The following is an 18,623-nucleotide window of genomic DNA, read 5'->3' as shown; positions in this document are numbered from 1 at the left end:
AACAACAGAGAGCAGTCCCTTGAGACTCATGATGTGTTTCCATCATTAACAAAGTAGTGTTAAAAAGGGTTCATGCAAAAATATGAAACTGGAAAGTTTGACCTAAGAAACAATCCTTTATGGAACAGCTTCACTTTTGTATCCCTTATTTTGGTGTGCAAATGATCCCATGGAACTTGGTAGCTAATGTGTGTGCATATGCTGCATCTGCAGGCCTGCTGTCAGGTGCTGAGGAGGCAGCAGGAGTGCAAAGCCGCCTTCAGGCTCCCCCCTCTGATAAGATGTCAGCTGGAGAAAAGCAATGTACAGCTGTGCCTCTTCTCTGAGGCCACTCCCATGTAAAGTCCTACAAGGGTTGGTCCTGTCTCTTTTCCTTTTCATCATGTGCTGAAGAGCTGTAGGAAAGGTCATGAGGAGCCGAGGGCTACAATACCATCAATCTGTTGATGGCAACCAGCTCGTGTGTCTCTTTTCAGTTGATGTAATCAGTGCCATGACACAGATGTCACAAAACTTATAAGAGATAGGCCCGCAGATCAAAATCAGTTAGCTGAAGCTGAACTAAAGAAGGAAGAGATGTTGCTGGAAGGAGTAGAACTTGATGTAGTTAAGGCAGTGAGCAAATCCTGCTTTCATTTTGGGCAAATGCCATGTAGTTTGGGGTCCTAGTGTAGACCGTGTTGCCCCTGGATTCAGTATGGCTTGCAAAGTGCTTATATCTTTCTGCTCTGCTGTCATTTTTTGTGGTAAAGGTGACTCATTTTACCTTTTGTGAGAGGCCGCCAGAGACTTGTTCAGGTTAAAAAGAGAACAAAGAATAAAGCTTGTCAAATAAAGCAGCAACATATAGGAAATGTGGAAGGTGTAATTCCTTACAGACATACTTACTGTCAGTCCAGTTTTCTATTTTATTCTTGGTAAAAGAGGTGTTTGAATATAGATTGACAAGTAAGGATTAGCAGACCCAGTGCAGACTTTGGAAATGAGCGTGATCTGAAACTGTCTGGTTTTATAGCCTTGGGCAAATCATATAATCTCTCTGCTACTGTTTTCTGATCTATAATCCAAGGGCAGTAATTCTTTCTTGCTTCTCAGTGGTGAATTAATGAATGCTTTCGCAGTGTTTTGTGGTGCCATATACAAATATTACAATTACAGAAAAGCAAGCAACATAAGATACTAATGCCAAACAGATACAGGGTAAAACTTAGGATGCTGGATAGTGGTGCACTTAGATAAAACTGTAATGAGTTCATTAGTAATGCACGACTGGATTGATTAAGTAGTTGCCACTGTGTAAAGCCTTGTCTAGAGCTGATACTTGATATATTATTTTGACCCGAGACACATGCTCAATGATCTTGTCTCTTAAGTTTTAGCAATGCCTGTCATGTCAATACAGATTATCGAGCTGAACTGAAAGAAAGAAGCTGTAGTTGCCACACGGGTACCCTTTTTATATTCATCTGTATAAAAGAATTGCAGCTTCCCAAACTGGATTTTTTATATAACCTTTCAGAAGCACAGTTTGAAATAGTTTGTCCTCTTTTTTTCTTTCTTCCTCCTTTTCTTCCTTCCTGAGAATGTTTCCTCTTGGCATCATGATAAAAATGTACAAAACAACCATATCCCAGGATGTTGTCCTTTCCTACCACGATGGAGCACACCCTGCATGGTGATGGCATAGCACAGAAATTCCACCACATTGAGGTTACTTTTGCATTGCCTGATGCTGGTAACTGTGATGTGAAGCGTCAGAAGATATAACAGTTTTCCACACAAAAGAGTCACAGGAGGATTCAAACAGTCTTTGAGGACCTGGCTATCCAACTGAGATTAGAGGTCTGGATGAGTCAGGGTAGTTGTGTGCAGAAGCCTTTCAGCTTTAGGCTGGGGATCTGAATGTGAGCAGCATCTGGAAGAGGTTACCTATTCCTGGAGGTTTTGATAGCTTATTTGAAATGGGCTTCAATTGGCGATCCAGAACCTTTTGCTAGCAGGCTGTTCGTTTGAGGTTGAAAAGCTGACCTCAGCGGTGGTGGTGACTAGTACAGCCCACCCCTCCATCCATCCCTCCCTCTCTCCCTCCCTCCCTTCTCTCTCTCCCTTCCTCCATCCATCCCAGTGCAGTCAGTAAGGACTGCAGGTGAGAAGCAGCAGTGCAGATAACATATACATTAGGAGTACAGGTATCTGACACAAAGGATGTTTTGTTTGGGGTCTTTCCCCTGTAGAATAAAAAGATTCCTACCTTTTCCTATCCTTCCCTAAGTCTCTCTCTAGCCGGCGTCCTTCACCATCCCAAACTCCTGATGGCTCTTGGGCTTGGGCTATGCCTCATGTGCACACTCACTGGCATTTCAGAGTGAGCTAGGGATTGCTAACCCCATTTTAAGGCAGGCTAACCGAGGCCGCCTGCAAATGGGAAGTGAGGCGTAGCGCTGTGAAATGATTTGCTAAAGGTTATCCAGCTGTGACTGAGAAAAGTGTGCTCTGGTTCTGCCGCAAAAGATGCCACAAAAGTGTAAATGTTAATAGTAATAACTTTCTCTATGTGTGTTTCTGCTTTGCAAAATTACATCTCCATCAGGGGACTTGTTAATGTCAACGGCATTCAGTTTTGATGATCACCGCTTGAAGTGATCAGTCAGCTGTATGGATCTACAAATTGCTCCCTTGCAGCCAGCCTCTTAGTCTAACGCTCAGGCGACAGTCAGCTGTAAGGATCAGATTCAAAAAGATGCCTTTGATTTTCCTTTGATGTTTCTGAGCCAAGGAAGAATTTCACACGGCCACTGGGCGGTAGGTGAAGATCCCTTCTGTTTGTGGGAAGCCAATTATAACACGGCTGACCTGCTTTGACCTTAAGATTACTGGCAGGACATCTGGGATGTCCTTGCAAGGCAGAGCTGGCTCACTGAATGTGCCTATGTAGGGGCACAGACCGATTCGTTCATCTGTGTACAGCAATCATTCCAATACCGTGATTATAATGGAGGCAGCACAAATTGATCCTGGTCAGGCTCAGTGTATTTATTTGCTTGCACGTTGGCATCATTGCCAACATGTGAGGATAAACCAGGGCTCTCCTTTAGGATTTAATGATAACAAGTGTGAATAACTTACAAGGAGAGCAGGTCCTAGTTTCTAAGCCTCTCTTCCAGTTAACTCTGCCTCCTCTTTCCTTACTTTTTGTTCCCTTATTCATCTCTTACCCCAGATCTAAGACCAGCAGAAGCTTTAAAAGACCCTGAAAAAAGCATCCCGAAGGAGGTTATTTGGCAGCAGGGTCTCTGGAGTTAGGTACGCACTGGGACAGTGGTGCAGGCACAAAATACTAATGCTAGAGAGGAGGCCAGTGAGACAGCGGAGAAGAGCTGGAACCTTTCTCTTTTTAATCTCTTTTGAAACAAACTGAACGGAGATCGCTTTTTTAACTGTGATTGCTGGCGGTATTTTGGGTGGGTTTTGTTTTTTTTTTCTTGTTATGCGCCGGATCACTGTGGGAGCTGCACACACCCTCGGGGGGGGGGGGGGAGGGAGGGATGAGCATCCCCCTGAGCCTAGCCGAGCCGAGCCGAGCCGAGCCGCGCCCGGGGCGGACTACAAGCCCCGTCATGCCGCCGGGCGGGCGGGCGGTAGCGGCGGAGCGCGCCTGCGCCGCCAGACGTGGCAGCAGCCCGCAGCGGCGGCGGGTCCGGAGCGGGTCCGGCTCGGCGGCGGCGATGGCTGTGCCGGGGCAGGGCGCGGGGTCTGCGCGGCGCCGCGGGCGGCTCCCGCCGCCGCCGCCGCTGCTGCTGCTCCTCGGCCTGGCGGTGAGTGGCGGCGGCCTCCGCGCCCCAGGGCGGCGGGCGGGGGGGCGCGCGCGGGGTGTCCCCCCTTTCCCCGGGCCGGAGTGGCGGCGCTTGGCGTGGCCGCCGGAGTTGGGCGAAAGTTGGAAGCGGGACGGGCCCCCCTCGGGCTGGGCGCGGCGGCTGCCCCCGCCGGCGCCCCGGGCGGGCTCGGCACTGCGCAGCCCGGCATGGCTGGGTTCAGGCAGCTCTCCTCCCGGGTGTTTCCCCAGCCCGTGTGCTGCTTTCCTGCTTCCCTGCCTCCCTGCCTCCCTCCCTGCCTCCCTCCCTGCCTCTCAAAAACACCACCCAGAGAAAACCCACCCCGGCGTGCGGCGGCGTTTCCCCGAGCGAGCGGCTGCGGGCTGGAGCCCCCGGCTCGCCCCGGGCCGGTACCGGCCCCGGGGGCTCCCACCGGCGGGCGCTTCCTTCGTTCGTCAGTTTCGCGTGAAAATCGGTGCCCCGGCGGCAGAGGGTGTCCCTCGGCGGTGGCTCTGCCGCGGCGGAGCTGCCTCGCTCGGCTTTGCGCACCTGTGCGCGGGCACGGGCAGCCGTGGGCAGCCCTGCCGCCCCTGCCCCTGCCGCCCTCAAATCTGGCGCTCTCCGTCTTCGTGCGTTCCGGAGGACCGGGGTATGTTTCATTGAAATGACGCTAAATAGAACACTGCTTACCTCAGGGGAGGCTCCTACTTCCAGAAATATTTTAAAATCTGATTTTAAAGTCTGATTTTTCTGTTTTTATCCACAGAATTTAGCATAACTTGCTCAAAAGATTGGTGAAAGCGTGCTTTAAAGCACTCTATATTTACTTTATTGGCATGAACTACAGTTCTTCCTTCTGCCTGGACAAACGCAGTTAATAATTAATGAAAAATTGCGCTAATTTTTTTTACACACGCATGATCTGAAATGTACTTGGAAATGTACGACCTAGGAGCGCTCATCTAATTCATACAGATCAAGTGTGGAATTGCTAATTGCCCTATGCTCATTCTGTACTGATATTAGAATTGTCATTGTGGGACAGAAAGCATCGGCCCTGTCTGATGTAGCCCTTTGCCCCTGGCAGGGGCCTAGCTGTCAGCTCATTCAGGAGGGAAAAGAAATGCGGTGCTTCCTGCACAATTTTTGTTTTGTTCTAAGCTTGGTCTAGAAGCACAGACCTCTGCTATCTGCAATTTATTTGTTGATTTCAAGTGAAACTGAAGTCAGGCTGAACTCTTCTTAAAATGTCAGAGAGGTCTTAGTGTGGCTCTCTTCCCCCTGTGCCTCATCTTTAAGATATACAGTACTTTTCTCAATGATACTTGTGGCATTGTATTCCTCGGATTAAGTATATAATGTGGACCAAGTGGAGGTACAAGTGGACTGAATTTTCTCTTCATTTAAAATAACTAAACACGTGGAGTTATTTGTGGTATTTCCTTCTACATCCACTGTGACTGTCAGACCTTATCTTACTGTAACATTCATTTTGTGTTAATGTAAGTATTGTGCTGTGATTTCTTTTTGTAGATTAAAAGATTTTTATTTTCTTTTTCCAGCTTTCTTCATGTGAATCTCTTGTTCCTAACAATTCTAGTTGTCCTTTGGACCTTTTATATTGCAGAGTTGGTGTCTTTGAGATGAGCAGAGTGGGCCTGCCGTTGTCAGTGAAATTATATGAAGTCATTATAATTTATCCACATTATTCTCTTCCCCTTCATAATTTGCCCCAGCATTTTATTTGCTCTGTGATGCTGCATGCTAAGCAGATGTCTTCATTGAGCTGTTGATTCAGCTAATTCTTTCCCCTTTGCTGTGTACAAGTAGTTTAAATTATTTCTTCCAATTTGCATTATCTTGCACTTGAAGGTGCGATTTTTCATTTTGAAATATGTAACTTGCTGTACACCAGGATTAAAAAACTAGCCTACAGCTGTGACACTGCAAAACCTGCTTTTAAATTTTTCTTGAGTCAGTGTTTGCAAAGTCAGTGAGGCTGTTAAATCGGGACGTTCTCAGTGTGTAAAGTTAAAGCAAAGGTAATGCCAGCTGCTTTGTGGGACAGAGGTTGATGAGAACATTGTCTTTCCTTCCAGCCCATCCTTTTTTATGTACTCAAACGTGATTTCCCCCCCCCCCCCCCCCCCCCCCCCGAAGTGCTGAGGGCTTGCAATGCACCTGGGACAGCAGCTAGAGTTGTGTATGTATAGTGCTCCTGAAAATTAGGGCTCATTTTTAAAGTAGGACCCAAAATTGGAGGTAGCTTCCGAGAATTGAAATCCTTATCTCTGTAAGACTTCCTGCATTTTTAAAAGGAAAACTACAAAGCTGGATGAAGAAAACACTTCAGTGTCTTCTAATGGAAGATGTTATCTTCTGCATCATGTGAATATGTGACACATGTGAGGAAGATACTGCAGTGATCTCCACCTTCTGTAAAGTTTTATTTCTTGAATGAGTTGTAGAGTCATAGGGAAGTTGTGGTTTAACTTTAGAGATAAGTCCCTATTTGGTATGTCAAGTGGTTGACTATATTTCACACTTGAAGGACTGAGTTTACTGTTAAAGGCATTGGGAAGGAGTTTCACACTGTGGTCGATTTGCGTTTCCTCTGATATATCAGGTACTGTCCTGTGCCTGGCAGAGGCCAGCCACTGCTTCCAACAGGATTGCGCATCTGAGATCTGTTTGCTTTGCAAACACCGAGGAATGTTATCTCGGGTAAATGTGGCAAAGATCAGTTTGTCTTCTGAGCGTTTGCTTAATGGCAGAGAAACTGAGTCAAGAGAGTCTGACTGACTCACAGCCATTGAGAAGCAGGCTCCTTGACCTGGTGCCATTCAAACCTGTGCCTTCAAAGAAATGTTTGAAAGGAACATCTCAGGCTTCCGGCTCCTCGGGTCCCAGTAACGTCACGGGAATGTACTAGTGAGCACTGACACGGGCTTGTGAATCCAGACCTGTGGGGAGGACTTGGACGTGGCTCATTCTTTGTGTTGCAGGTAGCCCTGCAACGTGGCAGTGGTGGTTTTGCCTCTGGTGAGTTTGCAGGCAGGGTGCGAGCGCTGCTTCTCCTCAGCAGCGCTCAGATAGTATTTCCCATGGTGGCATTTGGACTTGAATTCAGGAGTGCCCTTCCAGCTACTGTTTGTACTGCAGGAGCTGCTTTGGGAAGTGTTTTGCTGCAGTCAGAGGGAGGGTATTGCAGAGGCAAATCCCTTACTTGCTGTCCTCCTGCCCCATTCCTACTTCGTCTCTGTTCCCTCTTCAAAGTACAGATTTGTAAAATTTATGACGTGGGCTACATTCTGTCACATCAGATGCCTTTCTCAAATCAAACCTTGGCTTTCAGGACTGGTTTTGTTACTCAATGCCCTACCTTATGGAGTGATGTTTTGAATCCGTTTGCTTTGGTGCCAGAGCTCCCATTCACTTCAGAGGGCCTGGGATGTTGCCACGAGTGTGGTGTGGTCATCAGAAGTGGTGTTCCTGCCCAGGGCTGTGTTCACGATGTCATGAGCGATTGGTGATGGAAGAGGTGCTTGTTGTGTTGTTGACCATTTCTTTTGCTTTTTGGTGATGCAGCACCTTGAGTTCCTTCATTTCTGTAAAATGGAGGTAATGAGACTCACCTTCCTTCAGAGTTGTGTTTGGAGGCCTGTGAATGGAAAAACTCAATGCAGTTTGCAACTAGAATCACAAACTAACATTACCTTAAATTTCTTGATGTGGACAGGGTCCCTTTGGAAGTATGTTATAGTTTACCTTGATCCTGACACCATTTCGAGCTTGTGAATGGCAAAAAATTGTGATAGCAAAGCAGGTCTTAAATTTGGGCACTTTGCTAGCTGAGAGGAGCTGGTAGCATTGGTGGAGGGCGCTGTGATTTTTGTGTTTGCAGAACACAGATAACAAAGGTAATGCCACTTGTGGCTGCCTGGACGATGTCCTGTCTGTTATCTTTGGGTTTATAGTCATATAGCATATTTGTTGGGAGACTGCAAATAGATTCTTTCTCTCCCCCTCCTCACCTTTCAGGAGATGGCCCACCATGAGCGTGGGGTTGTGTGCTGCTCTAGGATCAGCTGCATGCCAGCTTGTTCTGATGCTGCCTCCCTTTTGCCTCTTGCAGACTGCTTCCTTTCTGTATAAATCTTACTCCAACTATTTAAATTAAGCTTCGTCTCCTATCACCTGGCAGAAAAATGTGAGGATTAATTAGTTAATATTTGTGCAAGGCTTTGAAGATAACAAGTGCCATATAAAGTGCTAAGGATTTTCAGGTGTCATTTTTCGCCCTCTCTTCTTTATAAGTCCCATTAATAATGATTTTGTCTTCTTTTTATAGCATCCTCTACGTGCTTCTCGAGTAGGTGATACTTCTTTAAACTTCTTCAAAACCCAGTTTTTAGGGGGCGATTATGTGGCATATGTTTTGCTCATGCCCTTAGCTTCTGAAGTCATCCAAATGTGCTCATTCAAAAGTGATATCTGAAACATTATTTCATCAACAGCTTGTTTAATATATATTGTGCCAATGCCTGGCTTGAAGAGAGAATGAACTTCACATTCAAAATAAGGAGAAAGTTCTTTGTCAGCATTGGTAATTGACCCTATTACAGCCAGCTGTTAATTAGTAAATAGTTGCACAGGTTTTCCTTCACTAAGCATTTGAAAACCAGTGATAAACCATACAATTAATTGGCTATGCAGAGCCCTTAAGAACAACCTCTAGTATGGGCTATTATGCCTGTAGCTTATGTTCCTTAAAACCCAGTGTTTAAGAACAGTATGAACAGTAGAGTCTAGTCAAATCTTGACGTCTCCATGGTATTTTTTCCTATCTTCTATATTTGGAAAGTGAGCATAGCAAGCACCACGTTAAGTGGAATGCCTTATTTGTAGCATTCTTCAGCCTAAGTTAAAGAATATCAAGACACACTGTCAGGATTTTAATTTGCCTTCCTTCATGAACAAAAGAAGATATGACACTTGCCTCTTGCAGATATGACCCACCACAATAAAATGTCAGCAGAGCTTGGGGTTTTTTATTCCTTGAATGGCTTGAGGTGAGAGTTAATTGATCTGGCTTATATACAGAGTAAGAATGCTTTCTTCCATGCAGCTCATGGGAAATGAACAAGAAGTGTCCAATGGGAGTGTCTGCAAATGTAAACCTGTCAGGCAAAACCATGGTTTTCTAATGCTGTTAGTCTTCAGTGCAGAAGTTGTTGATCTTCCAGTGTGTCTGCTGGAGCTCTCCTCACCTGGCCATCCCATGCCGCTGTAGGTGCGGGAGTCACCATTCCCCGCTGAGCCCATAGATGGCTTTTCAGGTTGGTTGCAGGTAACATGCTGCAGCCTCTGTGCTGGGGGTCCTCAGCAGGTTGCAGCTTGGGAACCGCTGCAGATGTGGTCGTGTTGCGGTCCCAGTGGGACTGCAGGGGCTACTTCAGCTGTGACCCCTGAAGTTTGAGACCCAAGTGCTACCCTTTGTCTTTCCCCCTCATTCAAATAATGAAGTCTTAGAAGGCTTCCTTGAGATACCTTTGGGTAACAGAGATAACCCGTCTCCCCTCATCTGATTTGATTAAAACATTTCTACAGCTATTTTGGATATTAATCATGAATGAAAACAGGGGACTGTCCTACTTATCACTATCCATCTTCGAAGGCATTTGTTACAAATGGCTCGGTGATCAAAGCAGCACAACCCTGAATGTAAATAGCAGCAGAGGGAGGGCTTGTGAGTGAAAAGCAAGCAATTATTGCACAAGGTCAAGAGTGGTTTGTATGATGAACAAGGAAGATAAAACATCTGCAGTCAAACTGTGATTCTTGTAAACAAGAGGGCTTTGGATTTGAACATCTTGTATTTTTAAGTGAGAGCAAATAGGAGGGAGGGGAGCAACAGATCTGTTTCTCTTTTGTGCCTTCATGGAGATTACTTAAACCTGGTATTTTCAGTATGTGCGCAGCCAGGACCTGGCTGTGCCACCGGCTGATCTAAAGGTTTATAAACCTCCATCACTGCAGTACAGAGATGTTCTTTCAAATCCACCTTCTGCAGTTAAGTGTGTGTTCCACCACAGGGTTCGTTCTGGAAACTGAGTGGGAAAGGGAGGGTGAGATCCAGTCTTGATCTTGGGATTTCTTGCCTGTTGTTCCCCCCCCCCATTTTAATGTAGCAGAGGAGACCCTTGTTTAGAATGTGAACTAGTCCCTTCCTAAAGAAATTAATTATGAAATGAAATTCAGTCATCTCCATTACTGCTTGGAATTCTGAGTCAGGTTTGCTCTTCAGCTAGATTCCCATAAAATGCCTTGTCAGACACAAATCTATTTCATATGTACAGGGTCACTCATTGATCATATTTACAATGGGTTGAATTCTGTTGTCCCAAAATGAGAATGACATCAGTGGGCGGTTAAGCTAAGACAGAAATCAAAGTCAATGTCTTGCTGAAAAATGGGCTTTTGAAATTGTGGTTGAGTGTAAGATTGCGTCCCTGCCAAGCAGCAGTTGTGCCGGAATGAGTGTTGTTAGTGTCAGCCCCAGCTATTCTTGATGAATAGCATGCAAATTGTCTGCCTAATTATACATGTAAGTGTTAGTGTGCGCATAAAAATTGTATGTTGACATATGGATTCAGGCACCTAAGCACTGTTTCAGCCGCATAGCCATTTATATTTTTTAATGCATAATTTGTGTCCAGGGAAATACATTTTTTCATGCTCTTGAGCTGGAAATAGTTTTCATGTCCGGTGTACAATGCTACTCCTCTGATAGTGCCTCCTTATTTAATTTTGAGTTGTATTTTCTTGTTTTTAAAACCATGTGTTTTCATTGCCCTTGATTTAAAATAAATGAATTCTCCAGACATTCTCCTTATCCTTAGCAAAAGACCATGCTGTCGTGAAGCTTTTGTGGGGTGCAACTCATAAATTGAACTGGGTTCTGTGGGCATTTATCACATTTAATTTGAATAATAAATTAAAATATAAAAATACATTTTTGTGGCTGCTTGGAAGATATTCCTTTTTTTTCCATTCTAAAATGAGATTCAGAGAAGACTAAAAACTTGAGAAGTAAACTCTGCTTTCTCAGATCCTTGATGATTTTGAGAAAACATGGCCCGAGGGATGACCACGTTTTTCAATGGTGTCAGTCCTGGAAGTATAATTAGCAAATAGTTATTTGCCTGTAAGTCTCTTTGCCTCTGGTTTCTGAAAGCTTAGATGTTTCTTGTGTACCCATTCTAAGGGAGTGGGATTGTGAAGTGCTTCACTGCTCCGTAACACTTGCATATCTTGGGCAGCTCTGCAAGGAATTGCTGGAGACTGGGGAAAAATGGAAAATTAAACCTTTTTGACTGATCAGACTTCTTCCACCTAGCTTGCAAGATTATATGTTTAAATACATACTTTGATTTGAAGAGCAGAGGCAGGGCTAAAGCATGTGTGTTTTCGTACCTTGTACTCAAATAGCAGCGTCTCAGCAGTTTTGAGTTGACTGTCTTGAGGGTTTGGGTTCACTTACATTTTACTTCAGAGTCCTTTGTGCATCTTAGATCAGACACTACAATCACGCGACTGATGCATGACCTGCACCATATAAAATTCTGTGAAAGTAAATTCAGATTGAGATCTGGAGCTGGGGAAAATCTGCAGACTAGAAGTGCTACCAGATTTGCATTTCATAGTCTGCCGCATGTAGTCTGTCTTTTTCTGAAGGTCTCCACCAAAGTTTCCTGCACCCGAGAACACCAGGTGACTGTTGTGTTGGTTCCAGCTCACTGAGCCAGCCATGGATGAGGACCCCTTGTGCTAAGCACCGTGCAAACACAGCATGAAATAAAACAGACCTTCCCTTAGTTTTATTGCAATTTCTTGTTAGAATAACTGTCCCAGGGCAGGGGTAGCACAGATGTTGCATGTGTTGGTCCTAATATGCCTTCTACTTTAACAGGCACCAAGGTAGGCAGTTTCTTGATAAAAATGTTTGGAGTGTTTCTTAGCTTTTCAGCGGTTGTTGTGAATAGATTTTAAAGCTTTAGGATGCTTAAGTGACAAGAGAGTTTAGCTTCTTTCTTATTTATAGAGTTCCATATGTGTGAATGTAGCACTTCCTGACACATATGAAAAGAGGCTTCCTGCCCAGGAGGGACTGTCACCTTTCTTGACCTCTTCTTTTTTTAATATGAGCTCATCTCCTCTTGTGCCCTGGATTTAACCAAGAAGCAGCATGCTTGATCAGGCAGCACCTGGCTGATGAGCTCTCCTGCAAAGATTTCGGCGCAATGTCTAGAGTAAATCTACCTGAGTCATATCTCACAATTAAAGTCATATAGCACAGTACATGCAAATGAGCCTTGTCTTTGCTGCCACTTTGCCTGTGGGCTGTGCAGGAATATGAACCTGGTTTCCTGTGAAGAAGAGGAGTGTGTAACTACTTCCATAGGATTCTCTTTTCCCATCCTCTTAATTTCACGCCGTTGCCAGAACTAGTGGCTGTAGCCCTGGTGAGGCTGTAGCTGCTGGTACAGTCATCACAGCGTTGGCTCTGGAGCAGGGCAAAGCTGGGACGGGCATCAGGTGAATCGAACTGCTCGGCATTGCTTATCTTCCACAGAACTGGTAGCGAAGGCAGAGGTTCTTCAGGAGGTTTGACAAAAACCCAGCCTCTCATTTGTTCCTGGGTAGGGTCTTCGTTAATTTCAGCAGGAGAAAGCTGGAGACCACCGAACTACTTAAATTCTTATCAGTTTGCAAACACCATGTAGTGCAAATGCTTATTGGGAGGTGGTGAACTTTTCAGCTCAGCTGATAACCTCCCCGTATTGCTGCGGCTGCCTTAGATGTGCAGGCAGGGTGTTTCTCTCCAACTCCATGCCTTCAGCTTGGACCTTTTGGGTTTTATAAGCAGCAAAGGCTGCAACATTAATCTTAATTAAAGGGAGATGATGATTTATTCGTCAGGGCTGATTGGTGTGCTTGTATGCACAATGCCTTTCCCAGTGGGTTTTGGTATAAACAGTAAGATCAGAGAGCGCCGCGGTACAGGAAAATGAGTAATGTATTGATTTGATACCTGGGGAGGAATTGGGCAAAGTAGCAGTGGATATATGCAATGTGACGTGCTTCTCCCTCCAAGCACCTGCTGTTCCACCGGTGCAGCGAGTTTTCTGTTAGTGGCAACACCAACAAGGCAGTAGTTAAAGCTGTCACTGTTTCCAGAATCCAATTTTTCAAGAGGTTTATAGCTCTGCCATTATAAGGAAAAAAAAAAAAAAAAGTTACTGAAATTGGCTAAACAGCCTTTCCATCTGGAAAAGACATGAAATCCATGTACTTCCGAGCTATTGGTAAAACTGTACAGATGCTTTAAACAAAGTTCATAATACCGTTTGGTGTCACAATGGAAGTGGCCTTTGTGGCTTTTTTTAGTCCAATTATTTCTTTTTGGCAGTGAGTTCATGCACTAGAACATCCTTAATTGTGTCCAGTTTTCTAAACCAAAGAAGCAACCTGTAGTTTCACTTTCTCACTCTGTGTTCAGTAAAGTTTAATTTTAGTCTTCTGTAACTTAAGGCATAACCAAAATTTTTCGACACTTGGATAGTTACAAAAAATTGAGGTGAAAGGAGAAGTTTTTTAAAAAAATACTTAGGATTAAAGAGATCTGCTCGTAAGTCAATGTTAGGTTAATCCCTCCTATACAGCCTCTGATTGTGATGGGTTTGAGCAGGAATTTGCATGTCTGTGTCACCTTACTTAGCACAACTATATTTGTCTGCTTTGATTGGCAACACCATGTATTTATCTCAGAAAATACACAAATGATTCGCATACATCAGCCTGAAGTAGAAAGGCTGAGCTCTGGACATCTGGAGTTAGAAGAATGCGAGTCTGTCGGTTGAATTAAAGCATCAAGGGCATTTATGCTGAAGGTAGGGTCTGACTTGCAAATGTGCTTTTTCCCTTCTCATAGTTAGGCCATCTGGTGAGCAGGGCTCGGTGGTGGGAATCCTGCCTGCAGAACGGGCTAACTTATTTGCTCTAAGCATGTGTGGCCTGTCATGCTTTTATATTTTATGTTATATCTTCTAGTGACTTTAAATTCCTGAACGTGTTCTGGGGTTGTTTTGAGGATGACTCCTGTTTCAGCTCAGCTTCTTCCCTCTGCCTCTAATGTGTCCCAAAACTCCCTTTCCCCTTTCCACACCTCAAACCTTCTGCCACTTGTATGTTTCATAGGTGCAAGGTTTTGTTTCTGTGCCTCAGTGACGTGGTGTTTGCAAATAGCTAAATTTGTAATGAAGTGTAGTGCCTGGGGCTGCGTGTTCTGACTTTGATTGGCTTAGTGCCTTGTTTTGAATGCTGCAATCTGTAATACGCGGGATGCAAGAAGAACAGCCTCTTACTTCTTCACATCCATCCTGGATACATTTTCCAGCCCAGTTGGAGTGAGACATGATCAAAATTAGTTCTGTAATTAAGAAAACCTTGAACCTCTTGTGTGTGTTAGGCAAATGAGCTAAAGCTTTTAGCCAAGCAATTAAGTGTTAAGGTTTTACTGTAAGGTGAATGTAAACTAGATAATTTCTCCAGCTAAGCTTCCCATAATCATTCCATTACAATGAATTCAGTATAGTGCAGAAGGGAGGCAACATAGCCTGATGGATAAGATGACTATTATTATTAAAGATTATTGCAGTATAAATGAGTAGTAGAGGCCCCAGCCGAGGTTATGGTCATATTTTGATAGGTATTTTACTTTATAGTAGGATAAAAGACAAACTCTGCTCTGGAGCTGTCATGATTTAAAAAAAACAAACGATGCAACAAAAAAATAATTTCTTTGCGTAGATACAGAAGATGTGGCCAGTGGAAGTCAAACTTGATCTTCTGGCAAAGGCACTGGTGTGTGCGTGGTATGGTATGGCCAGTGGGAAACATAAGCCCTGTTCCGCTTCGGAAGGGTGAGTGGGAGAGGGTTGTGGTCAGTGCTGTAATGCAGATGCTGGATTACTTGCAAATTCTGTTTTCATTTCCTTCATCTGCTCTGTGTCAGCAATGGTTAGTTATTTTAACTTCATGGCTGTCACTGTCTTCTTTGTGATATCAAAGTACTCAATTGAGTTTGCAGCATATTCTGAGATCTAGGGACAAGAGTGCTCTCAAAGTGGTAATTTGCTGCTTCTCTTGTTACAGTATATTAAATTTACATAAGAATTTTTGATTATCTGACTAGGGAACAAACTTTTAAAGGGGGTGGCTTCTTAACTAAACCTGTATTTCTTGATGTGTTTATCTCATCTTTCCACTTAAGGATGCTTGCTCGGAGTGATATTGGTCTAGTTTCAATAAGTCATGTATATGGCTGGGTTTTTTGGTTGTTCCTTTTTTTTGGCTTTTGCTGATCAAATCGATATGATAGTTTAAAGGCAGCGTGTCTCAAGATTATAGAAAAAAGTCAAGGCAATTTCAAAAGCAGTTTGTATTTTATTTCTCAGCGTGGAAGCTGTTACTAATGTTTCTGGCTTTGTGTTTCTGTAGGCATTCTTGCCGGTGTTCGTGTATTCGTTGAAGGTGTCTCCGCTCATAGAAAAAATAAGTGACCACAAGGATTTTAAGAAGCTTCTCAGGACACGGAATAATGTACTAGTGCTGTATTCCAAATCTGGTAAGTCCTTTTTTTTTTAATTGTTTTTTTTTTATGTCACAGCTCTTTGTGCTCTTTGTGCATTTGAACATCTGTGTGCATGTTCAGATGACTAAGCTCTTTGCCCTTACTTGCTCTCTGTTCAGTGTTGCTTTATGTGACTGTGAGGTGCTTCTGTGTGACTACAAGGGCTTCTTCAGGACTGGTGTCCTATGTTCTAACTCAGGGGCTCCTGATGTTTCAGGATTGGAGTCTTCTTAATTTGGTCTTCTAATCGCTCTGTCACAGTGGCAAAAATGTACTTTATTCTGGCTTTGTCTCCAAAACTGTCTGCTCATAATAGCTATCAGCCAGAGCTTTCTGGTGTGTTTATCACAGTAGTTTGCAAGTTTCGATTTCCTGGTGACACTGAAAGGCTTAATGAATAGTTATAGTACTGAAATCAATCTATCTTTGCTTCTGACAGCTTTGAGTGTGCTGTGGTTGTCTTTCAACTTTAATTAACAAAATATAAAAATAAAAAATGAACTGCTTGTGTAAGAGGGAGAAGTGACTCATTTCACGTCATGCCACCTGTCCCCTGAATCTCTTTGCAGTCTTCTGTCATTCAGGCTCTCTTTTCTGGCTGTTCACTCTTACTCTTACCTGTCTGCTCTTCCTTTTGCTCTGTTCTGCTCCTGCTGTACATTTTTCTTCTTTGTTGCCTTGTTTGTTTTGGTGTTTTGCTTTGTATGACACTGTGTAAAATGAAGGAACAACCTTTAAGCTCCATATGGAAGTGCAGAATGCTGTTGTGGATGTGAAAGTCACTGGACAGCTACAAGTAAAATATGTCACTAAGATGATTTTCCTTAGTGCTATATTGTTTTGTTGTTGCTTCCTTTTCCTTCCTGCAGGCAGGCAATACAAGAGAATGCTTAATTTGGGGTTGAGTGCTCCCGTTCTGACCTGCTGCAAAGGTCTTATCTCAGTTAAATGCAGTGACGTATGTAGAGTTGCTCTGGGTTTATAGTGTGGCAAATTGAAGCAGTATGTGGTGGCCCAGTATGTGCAGGTGCTGGCATAATTAACTTTGTTTCCTGAAGATATGCTTATTCTGAAACAGTTAAAATGATATATGTGAGTTAATTTTTTGTGAAAATATTTGTGTTTTGCTATAGTGAGGAACTTTGAGCGCTTGAACTTGGCCAAATGGTTTTGTAGTAACAGGTTCAAAGTGAAAGTCATAAAAGAGTTTCTAACGCTTTTTGATTTTGAAAGGAACACTTTAGATAAAAAAGACATCTGTATTATTCAGCTTTTTAAAGGGAAAATTTTCTTTTTACGCTTAATATTTTAAGTGGTGGTTGCTTTCATTTTTAGAAGCACAACCAGAACACTTCAGTTCTGACACTCATCAAATAAATGTTGCCCTATGGGCATTGTTCAAAAGCCGTGTTGTGGAAATTTCTGTTTTTTTCTGGTTTTGTTATTTAATTGGTTGGTTTTAGCAGTCTAAAGCATTGCATGCAGAGCTGACTGTGGGATTAATGCTTCTTCCTAGTACAGCAATCCTTGCACAATTAGAAATCTCTTGCCTAACTGTCACCCAGAAAGAGGGGAGGGGAAAAAAGAGATAGGAATTCAGAGGTGCAATTCTAATTTCAGATATACATCTCTCAGCTGTGATGAGATGTTGGCTAGCATCTCATCGTACTGCTGGAACAAAGGCTTTGCTTCTCAGGTGAGCAAAACTAGATGAGTATTTGTCTCATTCAGAAAATTGATGGGTTTCAGGAGATGTCCTCATTTATAGGAGCTGTTTAGTTCACCCTATTAGCTGGGTATCCTGCCAGGGCTGCTCAACTAGTGAGTCTTCTGGGACAAGTCTGTCTTATCCTGAATGCTTATTTTTAAAGGGTGTTTGTCAAACTGTTTCACTCTAAGTACATGCAAAGATTCCCCCATGTGTCTACGTCCCTGTGTTGGAGAGAGGTGGCAGTTGCATGTTATCAGTGTTGGGGGTAGGAGAGTTTCTTGAGAGCTAGCTTGTGTGGGCTGGCGTCTCTGATGGCATCAGGCCCAAGCAAAGGCTGTCGAATACAAAGAAGCTGTTTCTGGCTTAGGAGATTGAGATAAAAATTGTGGAGGCTTAGAGATTATTTGAGGGGGCTACCACTATCTGCTGGCTCTACTTGTCTACTCTGACCTATATAGCCTTCACTGTCTCAAATGTTGGAGACAAGATACTGCTCTATAGAGGCATTTGGTCTGACCCAATATAGCTGGTTTTATATTCAATTAATTGAAGAAGTTGTGGAGCAGCAGCAGCTTAAATAGATCTGGAAGAGCTCTGGGTTTCTATTTTTTTTTTTTTTTTTTTTTTTTGTTTATCAAGGCAGGGAACACGTTTCTGTTAGATTTTTGGGGGAATTGATACTTGTTTGAACCTCTGTATTTTTCTCTCCCAAGCTCTTGTCCCATTTTTCTTCTGTGTTTATTTTTAATACCATTTATAAGACTGTTTTGGAATGGAGGTGTTTTGCAAAATATACACGTGGCATGGCATTATAAAAAATCTCAGTTGGGTATTTATAATACAGCCAGTTCTTGGAAGGACCTTTTCTTGGTGTTTTCTGCTAATAGTTTTGAGCTCCTCACAACTGTTGGTTTGGATATCTCCCAGGGTTATTGCAAGAATAACAGTGTGTTATTTTCTGTGTACGACAGGGATAGAATTGAGACAGGCAGAGAGGCTGAATGACTTGTCCTTAAAACTGATGAAGGTCCTAAATGAAGTTGCTCCAATTAGCAGGCAGCGGTACAAACTGGTTAATGCCCAGCAAGAGGAAAAAGGCAGTGTTGGATGGAAGGTGGTTTGCAGGAGAGGACACAGTAAAGTTCCATAAATGTAGGTCAGGGATTGTGCCTGGAAGTATGAATTTCAGTGTGTTGTTTAAGGGGGGTGGAGGGAAGGAGCCACCCAACTTCAGCTGCAGCCAGCATTCCTTCTAGTTTACGGAAGATTTTACTGATCCCCGTCATACTGTTTTTTTTCAAGTAAGAAAAAAATGTTCTTTCAGTGCTTCAGAACAGAGGAATGCACCATTGTGTTTTTCTATGTGGAGTAATAATGCTGCTGTTGATTTATTTTTATTATTCTT

General features: G+C 43.5%; 1 protein-coding gene across 1 annotated transcript in view; it reads left to right on the top strand.

The window, feature by feature from the left end:
- Nucleotides 1-3,617: 3,617 nt before the first annotated feature.
- PDIA5 (protein disulfide isomerase family A member 5) overlaps nt 3,618-18,623 on the top strand; it is a gene marked incomplete at its 5' end in the record, with an annotated part of 106,206 nt that continues 91,200 nt past the window's right edge. The window contains 2 exons of the mRNA XM_082483444.1: nt 3,618-3,815; nt 15,375-15,501. Coding sequence (XP_082339570.1) covers nt 3,618-3,815; nt 15,375-15,501 — 325 coding nt within the window. The remainder of the gene's footprint in view (nt 3,816-15,374; nt 15,502-18,623) is intronic.

Source organism: Vanellus vanellus (genome assembly GCF_965231255.1).
Source record: "Vanellus vanellus genome assembly, chromosome: 5".
Taxonomy (NCBI): Eukaryota; Metazoa; Chordata; class Aves; order Charadriiformes; family Charadriidae; genus Vanellus; species Vanellus vanellus.
The sequence above is the reverse complement of the archived record's forward strand: the minus strand, read 5'-3'. Positions and strand labels throughout refer to the sequence as shown.